Below are 27,128 nucleotides of genomic sequence, written 5' to 3' on the forward strand. Positions count from 1 at the left end.
TGGCAACTGAAAAACCCAATGCTAAGATTCATGAAACAGTGCAAGTGAGTACAATTCAAATTGTCCACGGATGTAGCCAGTTTACATGAGGTTGATGGTGAGAGTCTTGTTGGGCCTTCATTTATTGTAGTAAGAACGTCCATAGGCAAAACCCTATTTTGATCAGATGGCATGAACAGTGAAAATGATGGAAATGCATGTGCAAATGTATGCATGCACGCAGGGTTACATCCAAAGGTTCTCTTCCTCTGGAGGACAAGTCCTTCCACTGGAGGAAAGAAACCATTGGATGCAACTTATATGACAGGACCAATGTAATGGATCCTGTTCCGTAAGGCAACAGTAAAAGATGACATACTGATAGTGTACTGAGATGCCATATCTCAGAGATGGCTACAGGGGCTAGCTGACATGACCACTGCTTCAGCAGCTACCCTGGTTGCCCATTCTCTTCCAGTCCCAATTCAAGGTGCTAGGTCTAACCTTTAAGGTCCTCCAAGATCTGGGTCCAGGCTATCTTAAAGACCACCTCCTTCTAAACATTCCAGCCTGCCCTCTTAGGCCATACAAGTGCAGCTTCTGTCCCACATGATAGGGGTGGCAGCTTCTACAAGTACTGCTTCTGTCCCAAGTGAGACAGAAGTTGGGGAGTAAGCAAGCATCCCGCCACTCGCCCCAAGGGGATACCCATGTCCACTCACAACTGTGAGCGCTTGGTAATTCTGCCAATGTTCCTCCAACCAATTAGGTCTCATGAGCAACCTTCCCGCACCTAGCCAGTAAGCACATACACCCCATCTGGAGTAAAATATATTTATTAAGCAGTTCGTACGTCATGAGCATTGCCACTCCGTGTCAAGGCAGCAGGTTATACAGGGGCATGCCCAGGGAAACTGTAAGTATCGCTACAGCTGAAACATAATAAAGCTATCTGGTCTATTCTACTTAAGGTTCTATCCTACATTACCAAGATGTTTAAGTGGTCCAATCTGATGTCCAAAGTAGCAGAGCCTCTGGCAGCATTTGCCCAATGCAGAAATTACAGCTCAGTGATGGTTAGCTGATTTTTATAGCCATCTCCACTTGGACCCCACGAGGGGATATGGATCAATCCATGCTCTTACCAAACTTTCTGGCTCACCCTGCTCTCCTAGTACCCAATGACCGTCATCCCACATTCCACAGAGAGCTGGCTCTTCACCAAATTGGATGTACCTGAGAATGTAATTCTCACTCAGTTTCCCAAGGCCAGAGTGACTCTGAGTCCAACCTTGAGCTCTTTAGCGCCAGCGGTTCGAGTGTACCGCCAGCACTGGCTGTCACAAACATGCCATAAGGCATGTCTGCAACACCCAGAGAGAAGGGGCTGCCAGTACCAGTTGGTGCTGATCCTCACTGCTGCTTGGAGAGCTGGCCAGCGTTCCAACAGCACCAGCTGGCAGTAAGTGGTATCATGGGTGGGAGGTGGCGGAGAGTGGGTAGAATGGGGTGGAGGGCAGGGGGAGGAACTGGGGTGGGACCGATGAAGGCTCCGCCAGATCCTGAACTCTGTGTCAGGCTGGAAGGCCCAATACAGAATCTCAAGTCTGTACAGACTTTAGAAGCCCCATTGTGGGGCTTGGGGCTTTCTCCAGGGCTGGGGTCTGCAACCTGTGTTTTTAGAGCCGCATGCGGCTCTTTCAGCGGTCTGCTGCGGCTCCCAAGTGGGGGCTGGAAGCGGAGCACCTTCCCCGTGGCCGCCGCCCAGCCAGCCCAGCCCCAAGGGAGCCTCTCTCTGGCGCGATGTGCTGCGGACACTGGCGGCTGGTGAGTGCGGGGTCGGGGTGCCGCCCTCGCCCACAGCAGCTCCTTCAGCAGGCAGGGGCAGCGGCACTCTCCCGCACCTGCTCTCCGCGCCCCAGTGCGAGCAGGCGCTGCGGGACAGGGCCACTGGTGGCGGGCATGGGGGGCGCTTTGCAGGGACCCCTGTGGCCGGACAGGGAGAGCTGGCAGTGCTGGCGCGGCCGCGCATGGGCTCAGCGGGGAAGGGCATCAAAGGAAGGGGTAGCGGCGCTCTCCCGCACCTGCTCTCCGCGCCCCACTGCGAGCAGGCACCCGCAGGCGCCCCACTGCGAGCAGGTGCGGGGGGGAGCAGCCGGGCACCTCTTCCCTACACCCTTCCTTCCTTCTCCCTGCAGCGGTAGGGGGCTGAACCGCGGGACAGGGCTGCTGGTGGCAGGCGCAAGGGGCGCTTTGCAGGGACCCCTGTGGCCAGGCAGGGAGAGCTGGTGGCGCATGGGCTCAGAGGGGAAGGGCGGGTGAAAGTGGCAAAGGGGGTGACAGAGCGCCTCTCTGTCACCCCCTTTGCTAAAGTAATTACTATGTAAAAATACAAAGGCATTTCTGAGGCAGATAAGCTGCGCTCTGAAGCCTCCTCCGACCCCTCCCCGCAACTTGGAGTGCTCAGCCCGAGGTGCGCGTGCGCCTCCCCTGTGCCCAGGCTGGGCTCTTCTCACCCTGGCGCTGTCCCCCCCCCGGCACAGAGCTGGCAGGGGGATCCTTCGGCTCCATCCCTCTGAGTCTGGCAGGCTTCGTTACGCCCTTTGCCTTAATGTTGCCCCCCCACTGCAGAAGAGATGGGGTGACCGACCCTGGAGCTCCCTGGAGTGTGCCTGCAGGGAGTGCACACTTTCCTGGGAGTAAACCCCATTGAACTGAATGGGACTTACTTCTGAGTAGGCATGCTTAGGATTGGGAGCCGACTCCGGAATCAGCTCCTCTGGCCTTCGTGCGATTTCTCTCCTGGTCATTGCGCCTGAGCAGGAAAGTCAGTCCCTCTGAAACCAACAGGGCAGACTTCCCTAAAGAAGTCTGAGGGTGGAGGATGCGATCCTAATACTACACACACTGACAAAGGAGGAAGCCCCATGGAAATCAGAGAGGCGCTTACTTCTGAGTAAGCCTGCATAAGTCTTCCCATTGCTTCGATTCAGCACAAAGCAGCATCTGTTGGGTTTTTTTCCCCTCCCCTGACTCCACTTTGGAGTCAAATGAAATCCCATTGATTTTAACACACTATAGTTTTTTTATACAAAGCATAAAAATAAAAAAAACAAAACTATATATGCAGTGTTATCTTCATTTTAGATGTCAAGAGGCTTTTGTGGCTCCCGAGGTTTTCTTTTCTCCGGAAAATGGGTCCAAATGGCTCTTTGAATGTTTAAGGTTGCCGACCCCTGCTCCAGGGGAAAGGAAAGACAGGCGGCACTGCCTTTAGGACAGAGCTCCCCACTATTGCAAACTTCTGCTTGCCTTTCTGCACTTCAAAGTTCAACCCTTCTATAGTATCTACGCATCACAGGGACCAGAATACCTCAGCATAAAGCAGTTATAGATAAGTATGTATCACTTACAAATAAGCTGTTACAGATAAGTAAAGGCAAGAATTTAACATAGTCAAGCCAAAATGGTAGTTTCCTGATGTTAAGATCAAAGCATACATGATGTTATTTCCATTTTCCCAGCATCTTCTTTAATTTATCCATCCTTCTTCATTCCTCTCTAAAGTCATATTTAATTCCCAAATAACACCCCTTACCTTCCTGACAGTACAATTGTCCCATTTTTTTTGAGAAGTGCATGTCCAGAACGATTTAACCAGTGGCATCGCTACGAGGGCCGCACCAGGTGACACATATAGGGAGGGTGACACTGCTACGGGCAAAAAATTTTTAAATCTTGGTATTTTCAAATAATACCATCGCGTTATATACCACTTGATGTGTAATTTCATTCAGAATTCAATGAAACAAACCACACTGAAAAATCTCTATTCTATCAAAAGTTATAACCAAAGAACCAGTGGGAGCGGGGCTATGGTACATCACCATGCCCACCACCCAGGGCATTGCCCCACCGACTGCATGGGAGGTGGACTGACCTCCCACACCGGGAGATGCAAACCCTAGTGATGTCACTTGATCCAACCCAAATGAGGGGGTAAAAGGAAGGGGGAGACAGTTTACTATTTCCCCAGACCACTGTAGGTCTCCTGTATTGTGGAAGGAACATTACAACAAAGCAATGACTGCCTGGTTGGCGCTTTAAGAAGCTCATGTCGAAGTGACCCAAGTCTTGGCACAGCCTGAAATAATTTATGTTGTTTTTGCTTATGTTGAGGATTACTTCACTTGTTTTAAAGGGACATATGGGTATTTGCACAAATGAAGCTCAAATACAGGTTGAACCTTGTTTTACATGGATAGGACTCAACATGAATGGCCCCTGCAAATGAGAAGGAATGTGCTGATCCCAGGAGAAGGGAAAAAATGCACCCCTTTAAAATGATTTTCTTACTGTTGTAGAGATTTTTTCGCAACATGATGAGAAGGGCCCTTTAAATTAAAGGAAAACAGTCCTTTACAATAGTTAGAGAGAGGGCAGCCAGCTGACAATCCATCAATCATTCTCTTTCCAAGTGACCCCCTTCCCCCTGAACAAGGGAAAGAAAGATAATCCTTTCTAAGTGCCTGGAGAGAAACTCCAGGATTGTCAGATTGTCGTCTTAATTACTCAATCTCAACATCACAAAAGTCTGCAAGGCTGTTTTTAAATCACTGGAGTAAAGGGACTTTGTTTTTTTAAATTGATTTGCTATTGATTTGCTTGGATTTTTGCCATCCAAGTGGGTTCTGGGAATGGAACCCATGCAAATAATGAGACTCAACCTGTAATGCTTATTAGTCTAAGACAGGGGTGCCTAAACCCTGGCTGCGGGCCACTTGCGGCCCGCTGAAGGTCCCCATCCGGCCCCCAGGGGGTCCCCCCATCTCCAATGGGCACTCGGCCTTCACCCCAGCCTGCGCTGGCCCGTCACACGAGCTCCGCGCCTTGCTTTCCCTCGCTGTCGCTGAGCTCAGTGGCAACGAAGGAAAGACAAGCCCGGTGCACGCGCAGGGCCTTTTATAGTGGGAAGGTTATGTGAGACTTGCAGGTCTCACGTTACTTCCCACTATAAAAGACCCTATGTGCTTACCGGCTGGTCTCTTCCTGCCTTGTCCATGGGCTGGGCTGGGCTGGGCTCCCTTCCCCTCCCCTCCTGCAACCTGAGCCAGGGGAATGCAAGAGAGAGAGAGAGAGAGAGAGATCCCACATGAGAGAGGGGAGCCCAGCCCGCAGCACATGTCTCCGAGGGAGGGCTGGTTGACTGGCCAGCCGGCCAGGAAGGCAGGCAGGCAGGCAGCAGCAGCACATGCTGCCCTAGCTAGCGAGAAAGGGCGGTTAGGTGGGCAGGCAGGTAGGCATGCAGCTGGGGGAGCAGGCAGGCAGCCCAAGCAAACGAGGGAGGGAAGGAGGGAGGGCGAGGGGACAGGTGAGCAGGCGGGTGGATGTGTCTGAAAGTGTGGAAGATCCCCCCTCCATTTGTGTGTGTGAATGGGATCATAAACTGGCATGAAGATTCTCCCCCCCCCCCTTATTAGGGTGGATGGAATCATAAACTGGATTGAATTCATTCATTCATTTTCCATCTCTAATATATTCATTTATGTAAATTTATTCAAATTTGAAATGTAAATTAATTCTTTTTTTTCCGGCCCCCCAAACACAGTGTCAGAGAGATGTTGTGGCCCTCCTGCCAAAAACTTTGAGCACCCCTGGTCTAGGACGTGACATTTGCAGATAATGTATTTGTGGAATAGAAAGTGTCAGACATCTTTAAATCAAACGTACACTCCAATCTAGTCAGGATTCTTTTTTACAGACAAGTGAAATGCAAAAATAATTACCAGTTTTCACTGATACAAAATTCATTATATGTAGGGCTGTCTCTCAAACAGCTAGTTAAGTAAATTAACTGAAGTTTTGTTGATTGAGGATCACATTTGTCTATGAATAAATGAAAATTACATTTTAGGCATATTTTCTACTATGGTCTATCCCTCTTGTTGGCCTTTCTTCTAGTCCTTGAACCACTGATGTTTCTAGCAGTGACACTTCCAGTCTTAAGCAGCTGCTCCTTAATGCTAGGTCAGTTAATAATAACAACCTGATCCAGGATTTATACAAGGAATTGCTCATATCCATCATGACTTGGACTCTGCATTGACAACTCCAGTTGATGTTGGTCCAGTTGTTTAGAATTCTTTTCCACTTGTATGACCTGAGGATGTGGACAGGACCCTTTTGAGCAGGAGGCTGTCCACTTGTCAACTTGACCCTTGCCTGATTTGGCTTGACAGATCTGCCCAGGGAGGGGGGATTGCCTAGTGGGAGGGAGGGTTGTTAATTCATTTTTTATGAAAGAGGCCACCTGCTTTAAAGCAGGCTATGATTCACCTCCTCCTGAAGAAACCTTTCCTGGACTCCACCATACTGGAGAGCTATTGGCAAGTTTCTGGCCAAGGTGATTGAGCAGGTGAGGGCTTAGCTCCAGCGTAATCTGGAGGAAACAGACTATCTAGATTCCTTTTATCTGGTTTCAGATTTAATCTTGCCTCTGATATCTGCCCCTGCCATTCCCAAAACATCTCCCGGTGGCCCCGATCCACACCCTGATCCTTCCCTTCTCTGCAGATGCCCCATCTCGTCTGATCTCAGAAGCTAAGAAGGGTCAGGCCTGGTTAGTACTTGGATGGGAGACAGCCTGGGAATACCAGGTGCTGTAGGCTTATACCATAGTCTTTTGAGGCTGAAGGTTGCCAACCAACCTACCCCATTACTCCGTCTTCCCACCCACAGTGCACCCCCCATGCCAACTCACCCCCTCTAGTGGTGGCTGGGTGCTCCAGTGGTATGCACATGGGGTTGCCAGCCTTTCATGCTGGCAGCCTGTTGTGCACATAGTCACCGCAGCTGCAGTGCCAATGGAAAGGGACTACCACCGATGGAATGCTAGTTGCATCAGTGGAAGGCACCCATGGGATTGGGCTGCTAGTCCTCCAAGCTACCACTGCCACCTGCACCTCCTCTTCTTTCACCAAGCCCACCCAATCCTAGCCAACAGCAATGAGTGTAAAGCAAGGTTTCTTGATCACATCTCCCACTATTCAAGTGACTAGGCTAGGAGAGCAGCTCCTCATCAAACCTGGCCAACTTCTGGTATTCCATCTGGGCTGATGAGGCAGGGAGTACAGAACAGTGATGATGAATAGCAGGATGGTTTGGAGAGGTTGGCACAGGTGCAGTTCGGGTAACTGGGCCCCATAGTTAACTGACACATACTTTAGCTGCTGAATCCTATCTGCTGGCCTCTGCCAGCAGGACATACATTTTACCTGCAGAAGCACCAGGATCCAGGCAGAAATCATGCAACATTGTCACACTCACTGACACTGCTGGCAAACACAACAAGGCTGGTGGTGCAGTTGCTGGAGGCCGTGCACAAGGCCACCATCCACCAGAGCAGGTGAGGGATAGGGGAGGAACGGAGTTGGTGGAATGTGGGCATTTCTGGGTGTGGAGGGGGGAGGACCCCAGGGCGAGGAGGTGGCAGAAAGGGGTGGATCTGGTGGCAATGGCACATGCCAGATCTTATTTCCTCTTTTTAAAACCTTCCCACCCTTTTCCTCTCCTTAGACATATGCCACCAAAATAGGTGGTATGTGACTGAGAAGACCCATTGGCAATCAGACAGCTGACCAGGAAGTAAGAACAAAATGTTTTTACATGTCTCAATGCCCCCCACCATAGAATGCAGTGCCCGCCTTTTTGGCACAGCTGTATTGGCACTAGTGAATGGGGATAAGATTGGGATCTAAATAGATTAACTTTCAGCACAAACCTATATCTGTTTACTTTGAAGTAAATCCCACTACGTTCAATAAGGCTTACTCCCAGGTAAGTATGCACCGGATTGCAGCCTTGGTCAATTAAATCAATAAATATGCAGCTCTCATTATATCACAGCTGACCAACAGTCTATTTTAGCCTAGTTTTGTCCTCCCAGAGGGCTTAATTAAGGTGCTACTGCAAAGGGCATCCCAGCCTCATTCCTTCTTTTGTGAGGTCCTCCCACACTTTCTTTAGCAACGACATTAGCACAAATTTTGATCCTGATGGGATTTAGGTATGGTGAGGGGGAGAGGGGAATGTTTTACTTCAAGAGAGAAATTTTGTCTCAGGGAAGTTAGCAGTGCTGCTAAGTGACCCTCTGCTCCCCCCCCTTTCCAAAGAGGTAGATCTGCACTCCTGTTCTCCAGGAGAACATTTTTCATTTCCTTCCCTAAAGGGCCTCTTTAAAAACACTGGGAATGAGCTTTGTCAATTTCACTTCTGCCATCAAAAGCCAGAAAATGAGTTTTACAAGGCTTATTCACAGCATGAAGCGAAATTGCCAAAGTTTACTCATGGCCAGCTGCAGAAATTATCTTTGGGCAGTTTTGCATATGAGGCTTAAATCAGTTTTGTTTTAAATTGACTCCTGATAGGAATATAATGCAATGATCAGCATGGATTGTTTTGCCTACCTCCTGATTGGGGTATCATTCTCCTTCAGCATCTTGGTCCAATTTTCACCAACTCCCAAAAAGCTACTGTTCTTGACATCTATCCCCAAATCTTCTATGACCCACTGGGGGTGAAGCCTGATTGATTGGTCTATCTATTCCTTTGCATCCCTCCCAATAATAGAATACCCAAGGTGGCTTACAGTGCATACAAATAAAAAAATACAACAAAACACACACAATAAAATACTTAGTACAATAAAAACAAGAAGTAACAAAATCAAATAGCAGCATAAAGCACAAACAAAATGCAGTAAAAGCAGCATAAAAGCAGGAATAGTGCAGATAAAAATACTAAAACATGGAACTACAAATTCATAAGAACAGTTAAACCAGCAGTAATCAAAATAGCAGCAAAAATCCCCCCCCCAAGAAAACACACCCATACTATAACAAAAAGTCAAACAAAGCCCTTTAAACCCTGTTGGAAAACCACCAGGGAGGGTGAGGATCTCAGTTGAAACAGGAGGGAGTTCCATCATTCCGGTGCCACCACAGAGAAGGCCCTCGCTCTTGTTGAGGCCGTCTGGCCTCAGTCAAGGGTGGCACACATATGACAGCCCCTTCAGTTGGCCTCAGGGATCAAGCCGGTGTATATGGAAGGTCACCAGATACCCCAGTCCCAAACTGTAAAGGGCTTTAAAAGACAAAACCAGCACCTTAAATTGTGCCTGGAAACCCTGCAGCCCCTAGAGCAGTGATGCAACAGAGATGAACCTCGAAGCACCCATGACCACATCGGCCACCACATTTTGCAGTAATTGCTGTTTCTGGATAGCTTTCAAGAGCAGCCCCATGCAGAGTATAATAATTATCTTGATGTCACCAGGGCATGGACTGCTGCGGCCAGGTCAAAATGACTTAGCTTTTTGGCTGCAGTTGGTACACCAGCTGAAGCCAGACAACTGCTCCCCTGCGCAGCATCTGTACCCGATAATCCAGGAGCAATAGTGAGTCCTGAAGGACATCCAAGCTGTGAACCTGTTCCTATGATCCCACATTTTTTAATCAAATCAGCATTCTGTAAATGCTGATTGCCGTGCACTTTGACTTATACAACTGGAAGAGCAATACATCTTCAGGAACTGAACTCAAGCCAGAGTGCTATGGAGTGCCTGGGATTCTAATATCTGTGGGATCACCTTTCTCATAGCCCTGCAGTTGCCTGGCCCAGTACAACACAGGGCCCCTTCATACAACAGACCAGCACATAGGGCCTACATATCGTAGAGCGCAGGAGCAAGTCTTGGAGCTGTATATGTTTCACGACACTGGCCACAGGTGAAGTCTAATGCCTACATGCAAACATCTGTTGCACAAGTGCATCCTGCCCACATAGTCCACCCACCATAAAAAAACAGATAGATGGATCTTGCGAGTATGTATATAAGAATAGCAGTAGAATCACACAACATAGTTTGTAGACAGCTAGGGCTACGCAAAGCCTGAAATTTATTCTTATGCCTCATGACCCCAGGGCCGCAGCACAGTTCTAGAATGCGCTGCCATGGGGACAGCTGTTGAGAAAGTGATGTAAAGCACTTTGCGCTGGCCATGTGGTAACAGGGGTGGGCACACGCTGGCCTCTCACAGTGACAGGAGAGGCACCAGGCACCAAGGAAGGTAAATTCTGCACCAAGTAGTGCAGAGGTGGTACAGGGTGGGGAAGGTGTAATGAGGCAGGGGAGGGCGGTGCCAGGGGTGTCAAGGGTGGGCTGGCACATGCAGTTTACACATAGATAGCCATGAATTCTGACCCCTGGACAACCAGAGATCTGTCCTAATGGCTACTTACGCTGACCACCCACCTTGTAGTCTGCAACTATTCTCATTATGCCCATATCATGGCAAGACATCTTGGCTTAAATCAGTCCTGCAAATTTTTAAATCGCTACCCACCTGCAGGAACTCTAGCATAACCTCACACTGCTTCAACACTTGCTACTTAGCTGGCCTTGAATATTTCACTAGCTCTTATTGTGATTAAGTACAGCAATGTCTGCGCTTCAAGCACCTCGCTTGCTGAACCGTGAGCAAACTTCGGAATGATATGAAAATGAAAACACTTCCCCAGATAAAGGCTATTGGTGTCATGTGTTTTAAAGGCAATTGGAACACTGCAAATTGCTTTCGCATCTCCATAAAATTCCTCTCTGCTAAGTTCTGAGTTTCCAGCATTTCTAAAGAGCAGGGCCAGATGGCAAAGGAGGATGGGGCTTCTATACCTTTAAGAATGTGTAGAAGAGAGAATTTGTGCACATGCAGCTTCTCTCACCCCTGCATGACAAAAGTACATGCCAAAGTACCTTCTAAAACAGTGATTTTCAGACTTTTTGGCCTCCGGAGCCCTTTATTACAACTCCTGCATTTTGGAAATCAAACCTGATGTCAGTACTGAAGCGACAATGTTTGAAACCTCAGCACGTTCATATTTCAGTCTGGAAGCAAAGTCAGCTTTGAGCAATCCTTTTATTGTTGACCTTTGGTTATCTGCAACTTCATGAGTTGTTTCTTTTGTTACATTTAGCTATTTGTGTGGTCAACCCCCACAACAGAAGTCCTGTACACTAATCTATATGAAGAGTTGTCAACTTTTTTCTTGGAAGGGCTGCCCTACATTGAACAGCTGCATGATTGTCCTATCCTAATTTTTGACTCCTGCCGACTACGCCAATTTGTCCCGTCCAAATATCTCAACTCCCTTCTAATGCCCGCTTTTTGGCTAATTAACACCCTCTTTATCTCTAGGACAACTGCTGTGGTGTGCAAAGGAATGAACACAGAACTCCTTATCTATAGCAACTACCCAAATTTATTGCTATGAATACAGACACTCCCTGCAAGTCCTCTTGTCCCTCCCCAAAACTTTCCCTCCCCAAAACTCAGTGGGCAAAGGACTGAAGCCTCCAATTCAAGTCCAATCCGGTCTCCAAAGCACAGTCCAGTCTTCCCAGTCTTCTGTGTCCTCCAGCAGAGTCCTGGCAGTCCCCTTCTCCTGTAGGTCTGGGTCAGGTAGCCCTCCTGGTCTGGTTCCCTCCGGGTCAGGTAGCGTCTCCCTCTGGGTCAGGGTTTCCCTCTGGGTCAGCGTCCCGCTTCTAGCTCTCCCGCTGGGTCAGCACCCGGCGCCTTTGGTCCTTCTGAAGCTGCCTTTGTGTCCCATTAAGTGCAAATGCAGCTCAGCTGTGAGCTACCTCCTTAGCTCATTCAAAGCCCCATCAAGGTCAAATGAAGCTCAGGTGTCCAACCAGGTCTCCATTGGCCTTGATTGATTACAGCTGTGGAGCCAGCCCTGCCCTTCCAGAGCTGTCAACCAGCTGTCAAAACATGGAATCGCTGTCAACACCACATCATCCACCTGATGATCTTCTGATCTTCCATTATAATGATCCAAAGATATTCTGCAAGCAAAGTTTCCCCACCACTATCTTTCTGTCTTGCGAAGTTCTTCTAGCCACAGAATCCCCCCCTCCCACAACACTAGATAATATGACTAGTAATTCTGATCTTTTGCCCAGTTCGATTTCTACGACTGCCATGTTTTTATCTCCAGTAGAAGTGGCATGTCTTTACCTGTCACGGGAGTGGTGGAAATGCTATGTGTAACTCCCTCATCTCTACACCAAGAAAATCTGCTCCTGTTGAATTTCTGCCTGCATTATCTATATATAAAAAACACAGAGTCTCTATTAGGAAAGAAGGGTCAGTATTTAACAAGGAAAAATATACGTATGCCCAGTCTGGGATCATCTCCGGCGACAGCATCATTGAAAATACACAAGTGTGGAAGTGGTCAGTTCCCTGGCTAGGAAGCCACTGAGAGTTCACGTAACAGTAGGTTATATAATAATTTAAAAAAAAACACAAAATATATCTGAAGTCCACAGTTCTCCAAGGAAGACAACTGGCCTTTGATCACAGAGGAATGAAGTATAAAAACAGAGACTCCCTAGCAATGAATTTGACTCAATGACTGGTGAAGAAATCAGGATTCTGGAAATAATCTTGGGTCAAATTCAGTCCTGCATAAGCAACCGAAAGACTTCAACCAGTCTAAAAATACAACCCTGTTTTGTATGGGCTGCTGTCCCTGGCACAGAGGCTCTTGAAGCCTGCCACAGTGAGTTTTCATATTGTGGATGCTGGTCCATCCATCCCTAGCGGAAGACTTCTGACCTCGTTTCTCTTGCAGGGCTTTCTTTGGTCTGAATTAAAAACAGTGCCAACTGCTACAAGCCTACTGGCTTGGGAAGCACAGGCAGTCAGTCACTTCCTGACATGGGGCAAGCAAGAACTCATCCACAAACAATCTTCATTGGCTAGATGGCTTCTCCTATGCCAGCCTCATTAGAATCTCTAGGAGAAGCTCCCTCCCAAATTCTCTCTCATACGTTCAGTTCCCTTTTTCTTGCCTCTTTCTGCTCATACTTTCCCCTTTCCTACTCTCTCACAAAACTTTCCACAGTTACAATAACTAAGTCAAACCTTTGCCAATCGGCGCTCCTTTTTTCTCGATGCACAATTGCTTTTGAAAACTTGCCCACTGCCCAGGCAATTTACATCTTAGGGCTTTGGTGGAGGGGGGGGGGGTGGCTTCTGAGTTGTGACACCAAACAAAGGGGAGGGGGAAGCCAATGTATTTTCTGGAGATGCTATGAAGTAGGTGTCAGCAAAGGTTCACATGTCAACAGCGTTCAGCCTTAGGATTTGAAAAACAAAATGAGATGGAAGTGCCATTGACCACAAGAACTAAGAAAAGCCTTGTTGGGTCATCCTCACCCAGAAAGGAGGGCTGTTGGCCAACAGGCAGACCCTTGGCTGGCTGAAAATGTTCAGAATGTGCCCTTAAAAGCATTTTTCTGGTGGCAGCGAGTACCATTTCATATATGTCAGTGCATATTGCATTGGGCTTAGTCATAACCAGAGGGCAGGAAGAAGGCCACCTTCATAAAGATATGCCTGATTTCTTCTCTATGTTGCTCAAGGGATCACCACAAGTGCAGAGTGAATTTACCTATGATGCAAAGAAGATTGGGAGATGGACTTGCAGATGGGAGTGTGGTAAGCCTAGGCAATCTTGGCATCTCATGCCCCAATCCGATCCCCCACCAGTTTATGCAATGCAGTTGTGATGCTGCAGTGCACATGGCATCCAGACAGCCTGGGAGGGATACTTTTTATTTACCTCTCTGTAGGTCGCCTGGGCACCAATGGGAGACCTTGGACCTATGTCAAATATTTAACTGCCAGGAAGATAGGATCTTGCATGTGCCACCAAGATCCTCCCTCTACCACTCTCAATCCACCCCTGCCACCCCCTTACCTGTTCTGGCAGGGCTTCTGCACACTGCTTTCATGCATGGGGCTTCTGACTGTTTATGCTGGCAATCCTGCTGTGCATGACAGTGGTGTAGTTTTTATTACATTGTACCAGGACTTATGGCAGCAGACTGTGAAAACCATCACATAAGCCCACAACAGAAATTACTTCTAGAGGGGTAGCCATGTGAGTGTGGAGCAGAAAAAACAAGTCAGTTCTTGTGGCATCTTAAAGACTAACACATTTATTTTTCTCAAAATCCACACGTACCTGGTGGATGACGATTGCACTTCATGCATCTGATGAAGTGGAATGTAGTCCATGAAACTTATGCAGAAATGCATTTGTTAATCTTTAACATACCATAAGGCTATCTTTCCCCCCCGAAAATTAAGTACTGCCACCAGCCAATGGGCAAAAAGAGGTTTGATGCTATAAAGATTAAAGTCTAATCTCTCTCTCCCCCTCCCACACCCCTGTGCTTGAGACACTAAGGACTTATCTAGAGAACCAAGCTACAAAGCTTGGCACTGACCACCTTTGGGATGGGGGTGCATTTGAGACACCTGCTATTTGCGGAGCATTGCACTAAAGTTTCTGTCAAAGCCCTATTCAGGTGTTATAAATCTTGATACCATGTTTCTGTGATGAGAGAATATGAGAATGCACTGGCTCACTCCTGCACTAACAGGCTTCTTAGCTACATCCACTGCTGTGTTCCCACATTCAATCTGCAGAGGCAAGCACTGAATCAGAGTAGAGTCAGTGACAGGCTTATTTATCTCTATTGTCGCATCTTAGTGGTTTAGATAAAAGTATAGTCATCCCACTGAACCACAGCAAGGTCACAAGTTCTCTATTGATCTGCTCACTGGATCTCATGCCAGCACTTGTTCTTACATTATGACATTTAAATTTTTTTGTTTTGTTTTTAAGACACGTAAGCTGTACCTATTAGAGGCTGAGCACAGAACAGACACGGTGGCAGGTTTGTGATAAGGAGTTTTGGCTCCTGTGCCAAGGCTTTCAGCTTGACTTTTCCTGCAGGATGAAAGTGACCCTGTTCAGTTTAAAGACTGCTGGTGAGTTGCTAAACAAGCTCGATTACTGCATTTAGAAAAGGGCACGATTACTCAGTGCTCGCTTCATCGCAGCTTCCACCTGCCCCCAATTAAATTTTTGTGCAGGGTGCACTTTCAAAATGTAGAGCTACAGTTCCAAACCCACTTACCTGGACAGATACGCCACAGCAATCAGCAAGACTGATTTCCAAGTAGAAGTGAATAAGATTAATGTAAAAACAGCCTTGTCTTTCCCTGATCCAAACAGTCAGGGAGTTTGGAGTGCTGGTCACTGAAATCCGGGGGAGAAGAAGCTAATTGAAAACAAACTGCATATCAAGCCTCTTCTCGGTTCCCAGTCATCAATTAATTTAAATATACAAAACATATCCCATCAATTAATTGGTTAGATTAGCCAGGTCAGAAAACTGAAATGCAATGTAGTGATGACCACTTCAGATGGTTTTTAAAAGGGGATTTTAGACAAATTCATGAGGATGTCTATCAATGGCCGCTGGTCATAGTGGCTATGCCTACTTCCTGATTCAGCAGTATTGATCATCAGTTGTAATTACCACCAGGGCAGCAATCATGGGAGACAGTTGTTGCCTTCGTGGCCTGGGGGCTTTCCAGAGCCACATGGTGGCCACAATGGGAAACAGGATGCCTGACTAGGTGGTTAATCCAGCAGGGTCCTTCTTATGTTCTTACAGGTGATCAACAAGGCTGCACATGTAGCTTTCATGCAAGCATTTCTAAAATGGGCAAATAACAAGTTACATGAAAAGAGGCAGTTCCAGTGGCATCACTAAGGGGGTGCGGGCGGCGCAGGCCGCACCAGGTGACGTGCCAGGGGGGTTACATGCCCTGGGGGGATGATGCACTAAAATCATGGCGTTAGGAACTACCCCATCATGCCATAGACTGTTGGATGCAGAATTCCCAGCAGAATACAATGCAAAAAGCAGAATTGAAATAGCTCCTTTCCTTCAAAAGTTATGGCCAAAAAAACAGAAAGAAAAAATGAATGGATCCCTATGGAAAGTGAAAGTGAGCTGTATCGCGCATTTACTCATTAGTAGGTAAATTTGCCATAGTCCGTAAGAAAGCGAAGTCTGAGAGGAATCCAAGGACACCAGAATGGTCCTGATCCAATGAATGCAGCCCCCAAAAACACCTGAGAAGGAGGTCCCTCCCTCCCAGCTGCAAGTCTATGGAGCCCTATAGAAAGTGAAGCAGCCTCATGTCTCGTTTACTAGCAAGTAGGCAGGTGTGCCTTGGCTGGTGGTCAGGCCAGGTAAAGGGGAATGTGAGGACACCAGAATGGCCTGATTCAATGGAGCTGGAGTGTAACAAATGCTCCAGGAGGCAGTCTCCCCCCCCCCCACTAAAAAGGACACAAAAAGAGGCTTGAAACAGGGGGATTTTTTCTATTTTGCACTTGCAAAGCCAGGAGGGTCTTTATCTTGATATGCTTGAAACAGAAGAACTTTAAACTCGGCACTGGGGAGGGCTGATGATCTCACTGATTCTTTTTGGGGGGATGTTATTGCAGGTAGACTACAGAGTAAGCTCCATTGACCACTATGGGACTTACTTCTGAGTAGACATGCATAGGCTTGGGCTCACAGGCTGCAATCCTATCCACACTTTCCTGAGAGTAAGCTCCATTGACCACTATGGGACTTACTTCAGAGTAGACATGCATAGGCTTGGGCTCACAGGCTGCAATCCTACCCACAATTTCCTGAGAGTAAGCCCGATTGACCACAATAGGACTTACTTCAGAATAGATTCACTTGGTGGAACAGGACTGGCTCCCACTTATTTAATTATTTTATTTTAATTTAATTATTTATAATTATTTATTTTAATTTGCTTGATGATGTCACTTCTGGCCATGACATCACTTCCAATGGGTCCTGGACAGATTGTCATTCTAAAAAGTGGGTCCCAGTGCTAAAAGTTTGAGAACTGCTGCAATAAGGTGTTAGTAAGTTGACACAGGGTGTGTGAATGTATGTGACTCTACAAGTTTTCAAAATCACTAAAATCAGAATTTGGAGGAATAATACCATCATGTTCTATATCAATCAATGTGTAATTTCATGCAGAATGCAATGAAACAAACCACATTGAAATATCTGTATTATATCAAAAGGTACAGCCAAAAAAAACAGTGGGGGCGGGGCGATGGTACATCACCACACCCACGTGGGGCATTGCCCTGTCCACTACATGGGGTGACATGCAGGCCTCCCTTACCAGGTGATACAAATCCTAGTGATGTCACTGGGCAGTTCCCCTTCTTTTATACAGGAGGCAATGCCGCTTCTAAGATGCTCGGCTACCTCTACCTCTGAAAACAAAATATGCTCTTTGCTTAAGAACTACAGTATTTGTGGATTGCACATTGATACATCCATGTAAGACTCATTTGATTGACTCTTTATCCTAGGATTGGGCAAACTTTCGACTTTAGGAATCCTGGATCTGAACAATTGCGTCGGACAGCGTGTTCTCAAACTTTTAGCACTGGGACCCACTTTTGAGAATGTGAATCTGCCAGAACCCACCAGCAGTGATATCATCAAGTAGAAAGATTTTTGATAATCCTAGGCTGCAATCCTACCCACCTAGGATTAAGTCCCATTTACTAGCATTGTTAAAAGCATATACATAGTAGCCTGTTCAAAATACAGATCTGCAACATTTTCCCAAGTGCAGTCACATACCTTGCTAGCATCAAGTAAAACATAAAATATTGAAATGAATGGGGACCCACCTGAAACTGGCTCACAACCCACCTAGTGCGTCCCAACCCACAGTTTGAGAAACACTGGTGTAGGAGAATTTCAGCAGGTGCAGCTTGTCATCTATGAAAAGACAAGCTGCACCTGCTGAAATTCCCTCTTCTATACAATTGTAAAAGGTCCAGATCCCTAGAGTTGAAAGTTTGCCCACCCCTGATTTATTCAGAGGCATTCATGGAGGGAGGCAAAAAGCTAAGTTTTGTCAGCCACAGGGATGCCTGTGTAAAGTTACCCCTCTTCCTCACCTTCAGAACCAGTTGCAGCTGAGAATGCAAAGGCTTTTGCAGCCAGAACTGGCTCTGAAGGAAAAGGGGAGGGGGTGCTTTACACAGGCATATCTGTACCTGACAAAACTTAGCACTTGGCCCCCCCCCCAGAACACCACTTTGTTTATCTATATCCCACCTTCAGCTATCCCATTCTCAGAAAGCAGCTAATAATAAAAATAAACTGAAATGGAAAACAGCACAGAATAAATAAAAGACTAAAACTATAGAAGAAGCTGAAGTGCAAAAGCATATATCATGCAGGCCAATTAAAAAATTGTATTAAATAAGATTTTAAAGCCCATTTGAAAGACAGGAGAGTAGAGGCTTGACAAATCTCCCCAGGGAGGGACTACCAGCTTCACCAAAATGACCCTGTCTCTGGTACCTGAGGGCCCAATCCTATCCAATTTTCCAGCACTGGTGTAGCCACAATGCAGCCCCATGATAAGGGAACAAATGTTCCCATACCTTAAGGGGATCTCTGTGACTGCTGCCTCATGACAAGATGCAATGCATGCTCCAATGGCACAGCAGCACCGGCACTGGAAAATTGGATAGGACTGGGCAGTGAGAGGCTGGCAGGCTTGGGAAACTATTTCAACATTTAAGTAGGTGGTGCTTAAGATAACTCAGTTCCAAACTAGTATGTCCAGTGTTAAAGGTCAAGGCTAGCACTTTTAACTGAGCTTCAAAATGGCTAAGATTTTTTTTGATTCAGGTGACAGCCCTAATAACGGTACTTAACATATCACATCATAAATACTGGAGAGTGTTCAGGGCTTCATACAACTCACATATTATTGTATGAAGACAATCTTTCCTCTTTTACTACATTCACACAGATATTGTAAATATCCATTTCACCTAGGAAAGTGAAGAATTGCCTCTAGGTGACCAGATAGGCAAAGTTTTGTGAAACTTGGTGCTCTCTCTCTCTCTCTCATACACACAAGTAGAAGCTGTGATGCAGAGAGCACTAAGCATCCTGCCCTTTCTAAATGTAGTGGTTGAGCTTGTTTAGCAACCTGCCAGCAGTCTTACAACTTTTTAGGCCAGAAATTACCAACCTGGATACATGGGCAGGCTATGGTTGTGGGTTAACGCAAGGCTTTTGTGGATTTATAATTGCAAGACTGATTCACAGCTCTCCTCCTGATTTAATCTCATCATTCAATACTGATACTAGCCTCTGCACAAACAACTGAGAGACACTCGTCACTCCCATCCCATTTACGGCCTTATACTTTAAGTACATCTAATGAACACATTTTGGCTGGGTTATAATCTCTTGCAAGGACAACAGAGGTTGCTGCATTAAGAAGGGTTATGTTACAATACTTGCTCTGTGCAGGAAGACAGATGTTCTGCTCAAAAATCTTGGAACAGTCTGCTCTATCCATTTTTGAAAATTATTCTCCCCTCTTGGAATTTTGATTACCAGTGAACTTTTCAGTAATAAGGACATTGGATTGAACTATGCAGCCAACTTGGAAGGGAAACATACAAGGGCATAAACAGTACTGTTTTCAGCAATGAACTACAATTGTGAATGTAAGGTATGATAAAGTGCTGTAGGGAAAGGAGTGTCTGGGGTCTGTGCTGTGCTTAGCATAAGAGCTGACTCACTTTACAGCAGCTGAGTACTTCAGTCAGTGGCATAGCTAAAGGGGTGCAGGGGGGGTAGCAGTTGCACCAGGCATCAAGCTTTAGGGGGGCAACAAGCTGAGTTTGACACTAGTGACCAAAATTGTGAAAATCTTGGTTATATATGAATAATACCATCATGTTATATATCATTGGAAAGGTAAATTAATGCAGAGTGAAATAAAACAAACTGCACTAGAATATCTGTATTCTATCAAAAGTTATGACCAATTAACCAGAAAATAAAAACACAACTATCTTGTGGAACAAAAAGTGGATTTGCTTAACTCCAAACTGACCTATGAGACTGTTTGTTCTGAGTGCCAATGAGATGTTATTATGATACAGCATGGAACCAATAACTTTTTATTTATTTCCATAATTAAATTTGATTTTATCATGCATGAATTCTGAAAGATTTGTGAGACAAGACTTACCCTTACAGAAGCCGTGCGGGTTCTTCCTCCACAAGGCTTGTTCGTCTATGTGTTTTATGATTTTATCTTTGATGAAAGGTCCATTCAGACTATTATTCTGAATTGACTAAACACTCAGTTGCTCATGAGTTGAGTGAAACATCAGAAGAGGAGGCTTCTGGTTTTATTCTGCTACATGCATGTGTTTGAGCTGTCAGTTTATATTAGTGTGTTGCAATGTCTTACTTGTAACTTGTCTAACTTTTGTAAGTCATCCTGAGTGCACTTTTTGAACAGAAAGGCAGGCTATAAATTAAAATTACATAATCAACACTATATTTATTTACTCTGTTTTTGTAGACCAACTTGTAGCTGAAACAGATGTGACATGGAAGATCAGTGATTGAGGCTACAGTCCTATGCACACTGACCTGGGAGCAAGCCCCACTGAACATAATGGGATTAACTTTTGAGTAGACCCACTTACGACCGGCTGTGAACCCCCTAATTTATTTTCCACCTTAAAGTAGTCCTGGAGGATGTGAGTTTGACATGCTTTCCACTTTAAAGCAGCCTGGGGAGGGCACTCTGATCACCTCCCGAAACTGCTTTTATAGCCCTGAAGTTGGGGGAGGGAAGACAAGCACCTGTATTGTGCCTGTCTTTTTCTGCTGCAGGTCTACTGGGAGTTTTGGCATAGATAGGAGCAGTTGACCCTTTGCCATAGATAGGAGCAGTTGACCCAACAGTGCCACTGCTCAGATCAAAGTCCCACCCCAGCTTCTTTAAAGGGGGGGGGGTGTGAAGTCCAGAGTCCAATCCTATGCATGCCTACTCAGAAATAATTCCCATTACAGTCAACAAAGGTGCTTACTCCCAGGGAAGTGTGGATGGGATTGCAGCACAACCAATATACTACCTCAGAAGTAAGTCCCTTTGTGTTTAATGAGACTTACTCCCAGGGAAGTGTGTATAGGATTGTAGCTTTAGTCATAGGTCTTTCATGTCACATTTGTTTCAGTCTTGTAACAGATATTGATTCATTTCAATAAAGAGTTTAGCTGGTGCTTTTTAATCTAGAAAATGTATATTCCATTTTTTAAAATGCTCCAACAAAAACACTTCAACATAAAACTAATTAACAAACATCAACCCAATTAACAAACATTTTCCCAGTTTGAGCTGTACTTGCAAGGCTGCATCTCAATCCAGACATGCAATTTTTTGACCTGAGCCTTCCTTTCCCTGTGCAGTTCCTGCCTTCTGGGGAAACACACATTTCACTCTCAAGAGATGCAGCCTCAAAGTTATGTAGCGTTCATAGTGTTTATAGTCTGTAGGGAAGAGAGGCCAACTCCCAGCTGGCTGGAAAGAATTTGAGTACAATCCTATGCATGTCTACTCAAAAATTAGCCTCACTGAGGGCACAAGCCTAACCAGGTCTGCTCAGAAGTAAGTCCTATTTTGTTCAATGGGGCTTACTCTCAGGAAAGAGTGGTTAGGATTGCAGCCTGAGTTTATTGAGACTTATTCCCATGTATTTTAAGAATGACTGCAGCCTCAGGCTGGAATCCTAAGCATGATTTCCTGAGAGTCAGCCCCAGTGAACTCAGTGGGACTTAATTCTGAGTAGACAAGCATAGAATTGGGTTGTCTGTCTCTCATCTCACCAAAGCATGAGATCTACAAGAACAGGGAACCCTGAACTCTGCATTGAACCCCAACATAAAGAACAGGGAGGATACAACTTAAAATTTTTCCACTCTCTTTTTACTGTGACGGTGGAGGAGTTGTCAGCTGAACAGAAAAAAACAAATCCTGGCTCTCTGGTTTAAAGGCTGGGAAGTCCTTTGCCTAAAGCTGATGTCAAATAAATAGTTTGCTAGAACAACCAATGGTTAGGGGTTTTTGTTTCCAGTGAGTAAGATACAGTAGATTTATAGCCCATTTCTTACAACACATCAAGCTTACTTCTGAGTAAAATACAGTAAATCTGTTTTTAAAGACCTCTACCAAGGGTCTGATTCATGAACCAGGCTGAAGTGGAATGGATGGATGGAAGCTGGGATCTGATCCAAAGCAAGTTTACAGGCAAGAGAGTTCCATAAAACTTACTTTCAAGTAAATGGGTACAGGAGCTAGAAGCCTAACAGCACAGTCCTCTGCATGTCCCTGAGAAGTAGTTCTCACTGGGTTCATGTCTTCCCAGGGTAGCATGTGTATGGGATTGCAACCTTAGAGCTGCAAGTGCAAGCTTCTGACCTGCACTGAAGAAGGCCACTTTCAGGTTACTAGAAATGGTTTGTTTATGCTAAAAAGGGGTTCCAGCCACAACAGTTCCTGACCCTAGTAAAATGTATAAATGTAGAATTTTTTAAAAAGCAAATAAAACCTTTTGAGTTTGCAATGCGAAGGCTGGCAGAAGATGTGACTCTTCCTCCTACTCAAGTATAGTCACTTGCTAAAACAAAGTGAGATACCATTGGTTTCATTTCTGAACAAAACAGCCAAGTTTTCTAGTCCTCATGATCAGGATAAAAGTTCCAATTTAGGAACCAGAAGAACCAATAGAAAGCGGGAGTGCTAACAGCTGGGTAAGCGTGGGCTGTTTGGCTGAGGGATCTCCCTGCCTGGGATGAGAGCCATGAGCCACCCTGTAATACGGAATCCCTGATAAGGGCAAGGAGGCACCTTTTAAAGTGGTGTCCTCTTAAATTTAGCAGGGGAGAGCAACAGTTCCTCCCTCCTCAACCCAATTTGGTGCCTTTTCATAAGAACATAAGAAGAGTCTCACTGGATCAGGCCAAAGGCCTATCTAGTCCAGTTTCCTGTCTCTCACAGTGGCTCAATAGATGCCTTAGGCTGCAATCCTATCCATGCTTTCCTGGGAGTAAGCTCCATTGACTCTGATGGGACTTACTCCTGAGTAGAGAGGCATAGGAATGGGCTCTCAGGAGCACACAAGAGACCTGAATCTTATTGTCCTCCCTTGCACCTGACATTCTGAAGTAGCTTACTTCTAAAATCAGGAGGTTGCACATACCCATTATGGCTTGTGACCTGCAATGGACTTTGCCTCCAGAAATCCATCCAATCCCCTTTTAAAGGCATCCGAGCCAAGCGTCATCACCACATCCTGTGGTGAGGAGTTCCACAGACTAATCACATGCTGGGTAAAGAAATATTTTTTTTGTCTGCCTTAACTCTCCCAACACTCAATTTTGGTGGATGTCCCCTGGTTCAGGTTGTGTTGCGTGTGAGAAAGAGAAAGAACATCCCTCAGTGGCTCTGGTTGCGCTCGCTCGCTCTCCTGCCTGCTCATTAGAGTGGAAGCTCTTCGGGGCAGGGAACTATTAATAGCTTATGTGGCTGCGCCAGCTGCTTTATGAACGACCCTTGTGGAAAAGCGGCACAAAACTCTTCTTCACACACATACACACCCCCTGCCAGCCAGCCAGCGCGACTCACCTGTTCCAGCGGGCCACTTTCCTGCGGTAGTAGCGCAGCGCCTCCTGCCCGCTGAGCAGCTTCTCCGCGGGCTCGTCGGGGGCGCTGTAGAGCGGGTGCGCGAAGAGCCTCCGCAGCTTGGAGCCGCCGGCCTGGCTGCTGCTCGCCTGCTCCGGGCGCGGGGCGGCGGAGGAGGGGGGCGGCGGCGCGGCTCCCCCGGGGCAAGAGCAGCCCGGCTCCCCGCCCGCCCCTCCGGCCTGAGCCAGGCGGCGCCGCACTTGGGGCCAGAGGTGGAAGTAGAGGTCGGCGCTCAGCAGCGCCCCGAGAAGCAGCAGGATGAGCAGCCGGTCGCGGCGCGTCCCCAGCATGGCCAGCCCGGCGCTGGGGGTCCCGATCCCGGCGAAGGAGAGGCCGCCCCGCTGTGTGCCGCTTGGGGAGGCGGAGACGCCGAGATCGCGGAGTCCTCGCGGCAGGGCCTCTGCCCCGCTGCAGCCGCAGGAGCAGGTGGGAGCGGGAGCGTGCAGGCAGGTTCCCTCCTCCTCGGCGAGGGCTGCCAGGCGTGGCGTGGCGTGGCTTGCCGGCTGGCACTGGCAGCACCTTTGCCAAAGCGCCTCTCCCGGTCTGCCCTCCCCAGGCAGGCAGGGCCGTCTCTGGATGGAGCTGCTCCGGGTGGGGAGGAGAGGGAGGGGAACAAGCACCACGAGCCTGACCTCCTCGCTTCCCTTTTCCACCAGCCCAGCGGCAGCAGCTACTCCAGAGTGAGCCCGGCAGACCCAAAGCAAGACCGCCTGTTTCTCCTCGGCCCCAAGTGGGTGCCCCTTCCTGGCACGCACCCATTGCTTGCCAGCCACATAGTGCAATGACATGCCCTGGACCACAGCCTTTCTGGGCACAGACAGGGAGCGGGCACAGCATCCCGTGCAAGGTAGGGGGCATCCTGGAAGAAGGAGCCAGCAAGCCTCCCCACCCCGGAGTAGCCCCAAGCTGCTTAGCTGAGAGCTCAGTCCTGTGCTTGCCTACTCAGAAGTCCCATTGCATTCAGTAGGGCTTACGCCCAGGAAAGTGTGGATAGGATTGGGCTCTGAAACACCGAGGCTGGCCGCCTTTGGGGCAGCACTAGAAGGAGAAGGCTGTTGCTACTACACACTTATTATGTGATGGTCAGAAAGTAGAGGTTTGACTGCTGGTAGTAGAATGTGTGGTCTGCTCTTTGGTGGGCCGCTGTGAGATACAGGAAGCTGGACTAGATGGGCCTATGGCCTGATCCAGTGGGGCTGTTCTTATGTTCTTATGCTCTCCTCACCTCCCTGCTGGTATTTGATCATCACCAGGGGAAACACAAGAGTCTCTAGTTCTCATCATACTACTTTCAAATGTGTTCCTCCCTCAGTTGTGGATTAATAGCAGCCAATGGGTTTGTAGTCTCTCCATGGGATGGGCACAGGTGTACTCTCATTGATCACTGTGTGCCAGCTTTGGGTTGCTTTGCAACTTCAGAAGCATTGAGAAAGAGCTACTAGAGTGACATTGTCTAACAACAGCTTGATCCTGTAGGTATTTACTCAGAAGCAAGTCCCAGTGTCCCAAGGGTTAGGTAAGTGTGTAGCCTAAATCACTGGATTAGACATTTCCAAAGGGTGTGTGTGTAATTTCTAATCTGCACATTGAATGACTGGCTCCACAGTGAAATAGGGTTAAAACCAACAACAACGCTGTTTGCTTTTGCCTGTATCTATCCTTGCAGGGTTAAGTTAAAACAACAAAACAAAACTGCTGCCCCCTAATGTTCAAAGAATATCTCGTGATAAACATGAAGATTTACTTCCAAAAGCAAGTTTATTAGGAAAGTAGTTTGCTTTGAATTCTAGACTGTAGCACTACAAGCCACTCGGGAGCACAAGAAGAGAGCCCTGCTGCAGCATCAGTTGGCATCCTTCAGTCTCGGAAGACTATGGTATTGCACTCTGAATAGTGGTTCCGGAACAGTGTCCTCTCCAGTGCGCGAAGCCTGGGTAAAGTAGGTATGGAGGATAGGCTGTTACCCATGCAGCAAATCCCCCCTCTCCACGTCGCTGAAATGGTCCAATGGAAAGGCAGAAGCCAATACGGTTGGTTCCAGTGGCGTCGCAGGAGTTGCCAGAATGTGACTGTGTTCAGCCATGAGCTGCCTCAGGGTCTCCAGCTCTGGATTTTGCCTCGAGGTTGTCTCCTGAAGCCTTTTCCATAACTGGATGTAGCCACAAGGCAGTGGAGGTTTGGGATCAGACTTTTCCTTCTCTCAGATGAGCTGCCTTCCCAGGCTAATGAGTCCCATCTACCCGGTGGCAGCATCAGGGTGAATGCTGCCATTTGTCCATGTTGTCTAGCATCCATTGTTTCCATTGGTGGTCAGCCTCATCCCTCTGGCAAACCCACAAGCAGAGGCTGAAGGCAATAGCCGGATCTCACTCCTACTCCTGCCTCCTAATCTTAAAATGTATCTCCTTTGTGCTTTATGAAGGCTATTTCAAGCAGCATCTCTCCTCCCTGGTGTGCACTTCCCTGTGCCATTTGCAGTCTGTGTTCTCAAATAAACTGACCAGACCTACAGGACAGAGTCATCTAGTATAATGATGTTACTAACCTGTACTAACAGCATGCTTTTTACTTACTACTGGTTTCCCTTGTGGTTGCCCCCTCCCCCAGATGACTGTGCATGCTATGGCACAGTGGAGGATAGAATTGGGCTCTGAATCTGAAAACCTGGGATGATACAAGAATAGCCTTTTTTTCTCCCTTAATAAGGAAAGCCTCAGCATGGGGGTCAACAGGTACGAGGCTTCCCTGATGGCCTGATCTTATGTTACACACAAGAGGCTGGCTCAGTGCAACAGTGGACAATGGGCACTCACTGGCACCAGTAAGATTGCACAGGGGGTGGGAGGGAGGCATGGTATGGGCAGAATGGGGCAGGGAGAAGGGTGGATCAGGATTGGGAAGGGGGTGGTTTCTGCAGCAGCAGCAGCAGCAGCAGCAGCAGCACACACTGAACCTAACCCCCTTCCTGGCTTCAGTTGCCCAACCAGGGTTCATGTGGGCTTGTGCCAGCAATATCACTGGTACAGGTTTAAGTAGACCTGGCAGGTTAGTGCAGGTTTACCTGGGCAAGGGAACACTACCCCAAGGAGGCCTCCAGAGGCCAAAACTGCACTGTGGGATGCAGCGAGCACCACTGCAGAAAGGCCACATGGCCAAGCATGCATGTCGTTCTGTGGGTTCGCTATTGCCTTCACCTGGGTCCAGCTGGGACAATTGCATCTGCTGCAATTGGCATTCACCAGTTTGTTGAGCAGCACGATCCACTTGACCCAGTGGAAGAAGGCAGGTCAGGTTTCCCAGACAGGTCAAGCCCAAGGATGCTTGGATATGTTCACTTCCTCAGAGATCATATCTATGTGTGGCCAAATTCTTGCATGCCTCCTGGGGATCAGTGAGTTGTGCTGGACTCTTTGAGCTGAACTTTGCATAATTAGAGTTAGGGAACACTAAGATTTAGATGCAGTAGGGAATCTTTTTTTGTGTTAACATTTGCCTGTAATCGCCTGCTTATATTTTTGATAAGATCTGTACCTGAGTGTTGCCAACATCTAAGCCATCTCCCAGCATGCTTGTTTTATTCTTTCTTCCTTCTGTTATCCA

At 47.2% G+C, this 27,128-nt stretch overlaps 1 protein-coding gene across 3 annotated transcripts in view; it reads right to left on the reverse strand.

Annotated features, from left to right (window-relative positions):
• FAM20A (FAM20A golgi associated secretory pathway pseudokinase) overlaps window positions 1-24,037 on the reverse strand; it is a 63,435-nt gene extending 39,398 nt beyond the window's left edge. For all 3 annotated transcript variants that reach the window (XM_066615141.1, XM_066615140.1, XM_066615139.1), the window contains exon 1: window positions 23,472-24,037. In XM_066615141.1, the coding sequence (XP_066471238.1) occupies window positions 23,472-23,818 (347 nt within the window). In that variant the 5' untranslated portion in view covers window positions 23,819-24,037. The remainder of the gene's footprint in view (window positions 1-23,471) is intronic.
• Between the last annotated feature and the right edge of the window lie 3,091 nt (window positions 24,038-27,128).

The sequence above is a fragment of the Tiliqua scincoides genome, chromosome 2 (genome assembly GCF_035046505.1).
Source record: "Tiliqua scincoides isolate rTilSci1 chromosome 2, rTilSci1.hap2, whole genome shotgun sequence".
Lineage (NCBI taxonomy): Eukaryota > Metazoa > Chordata > Lepidosauria > Squamata > Scincidae > Tiliqua > Tiliqua scincoides.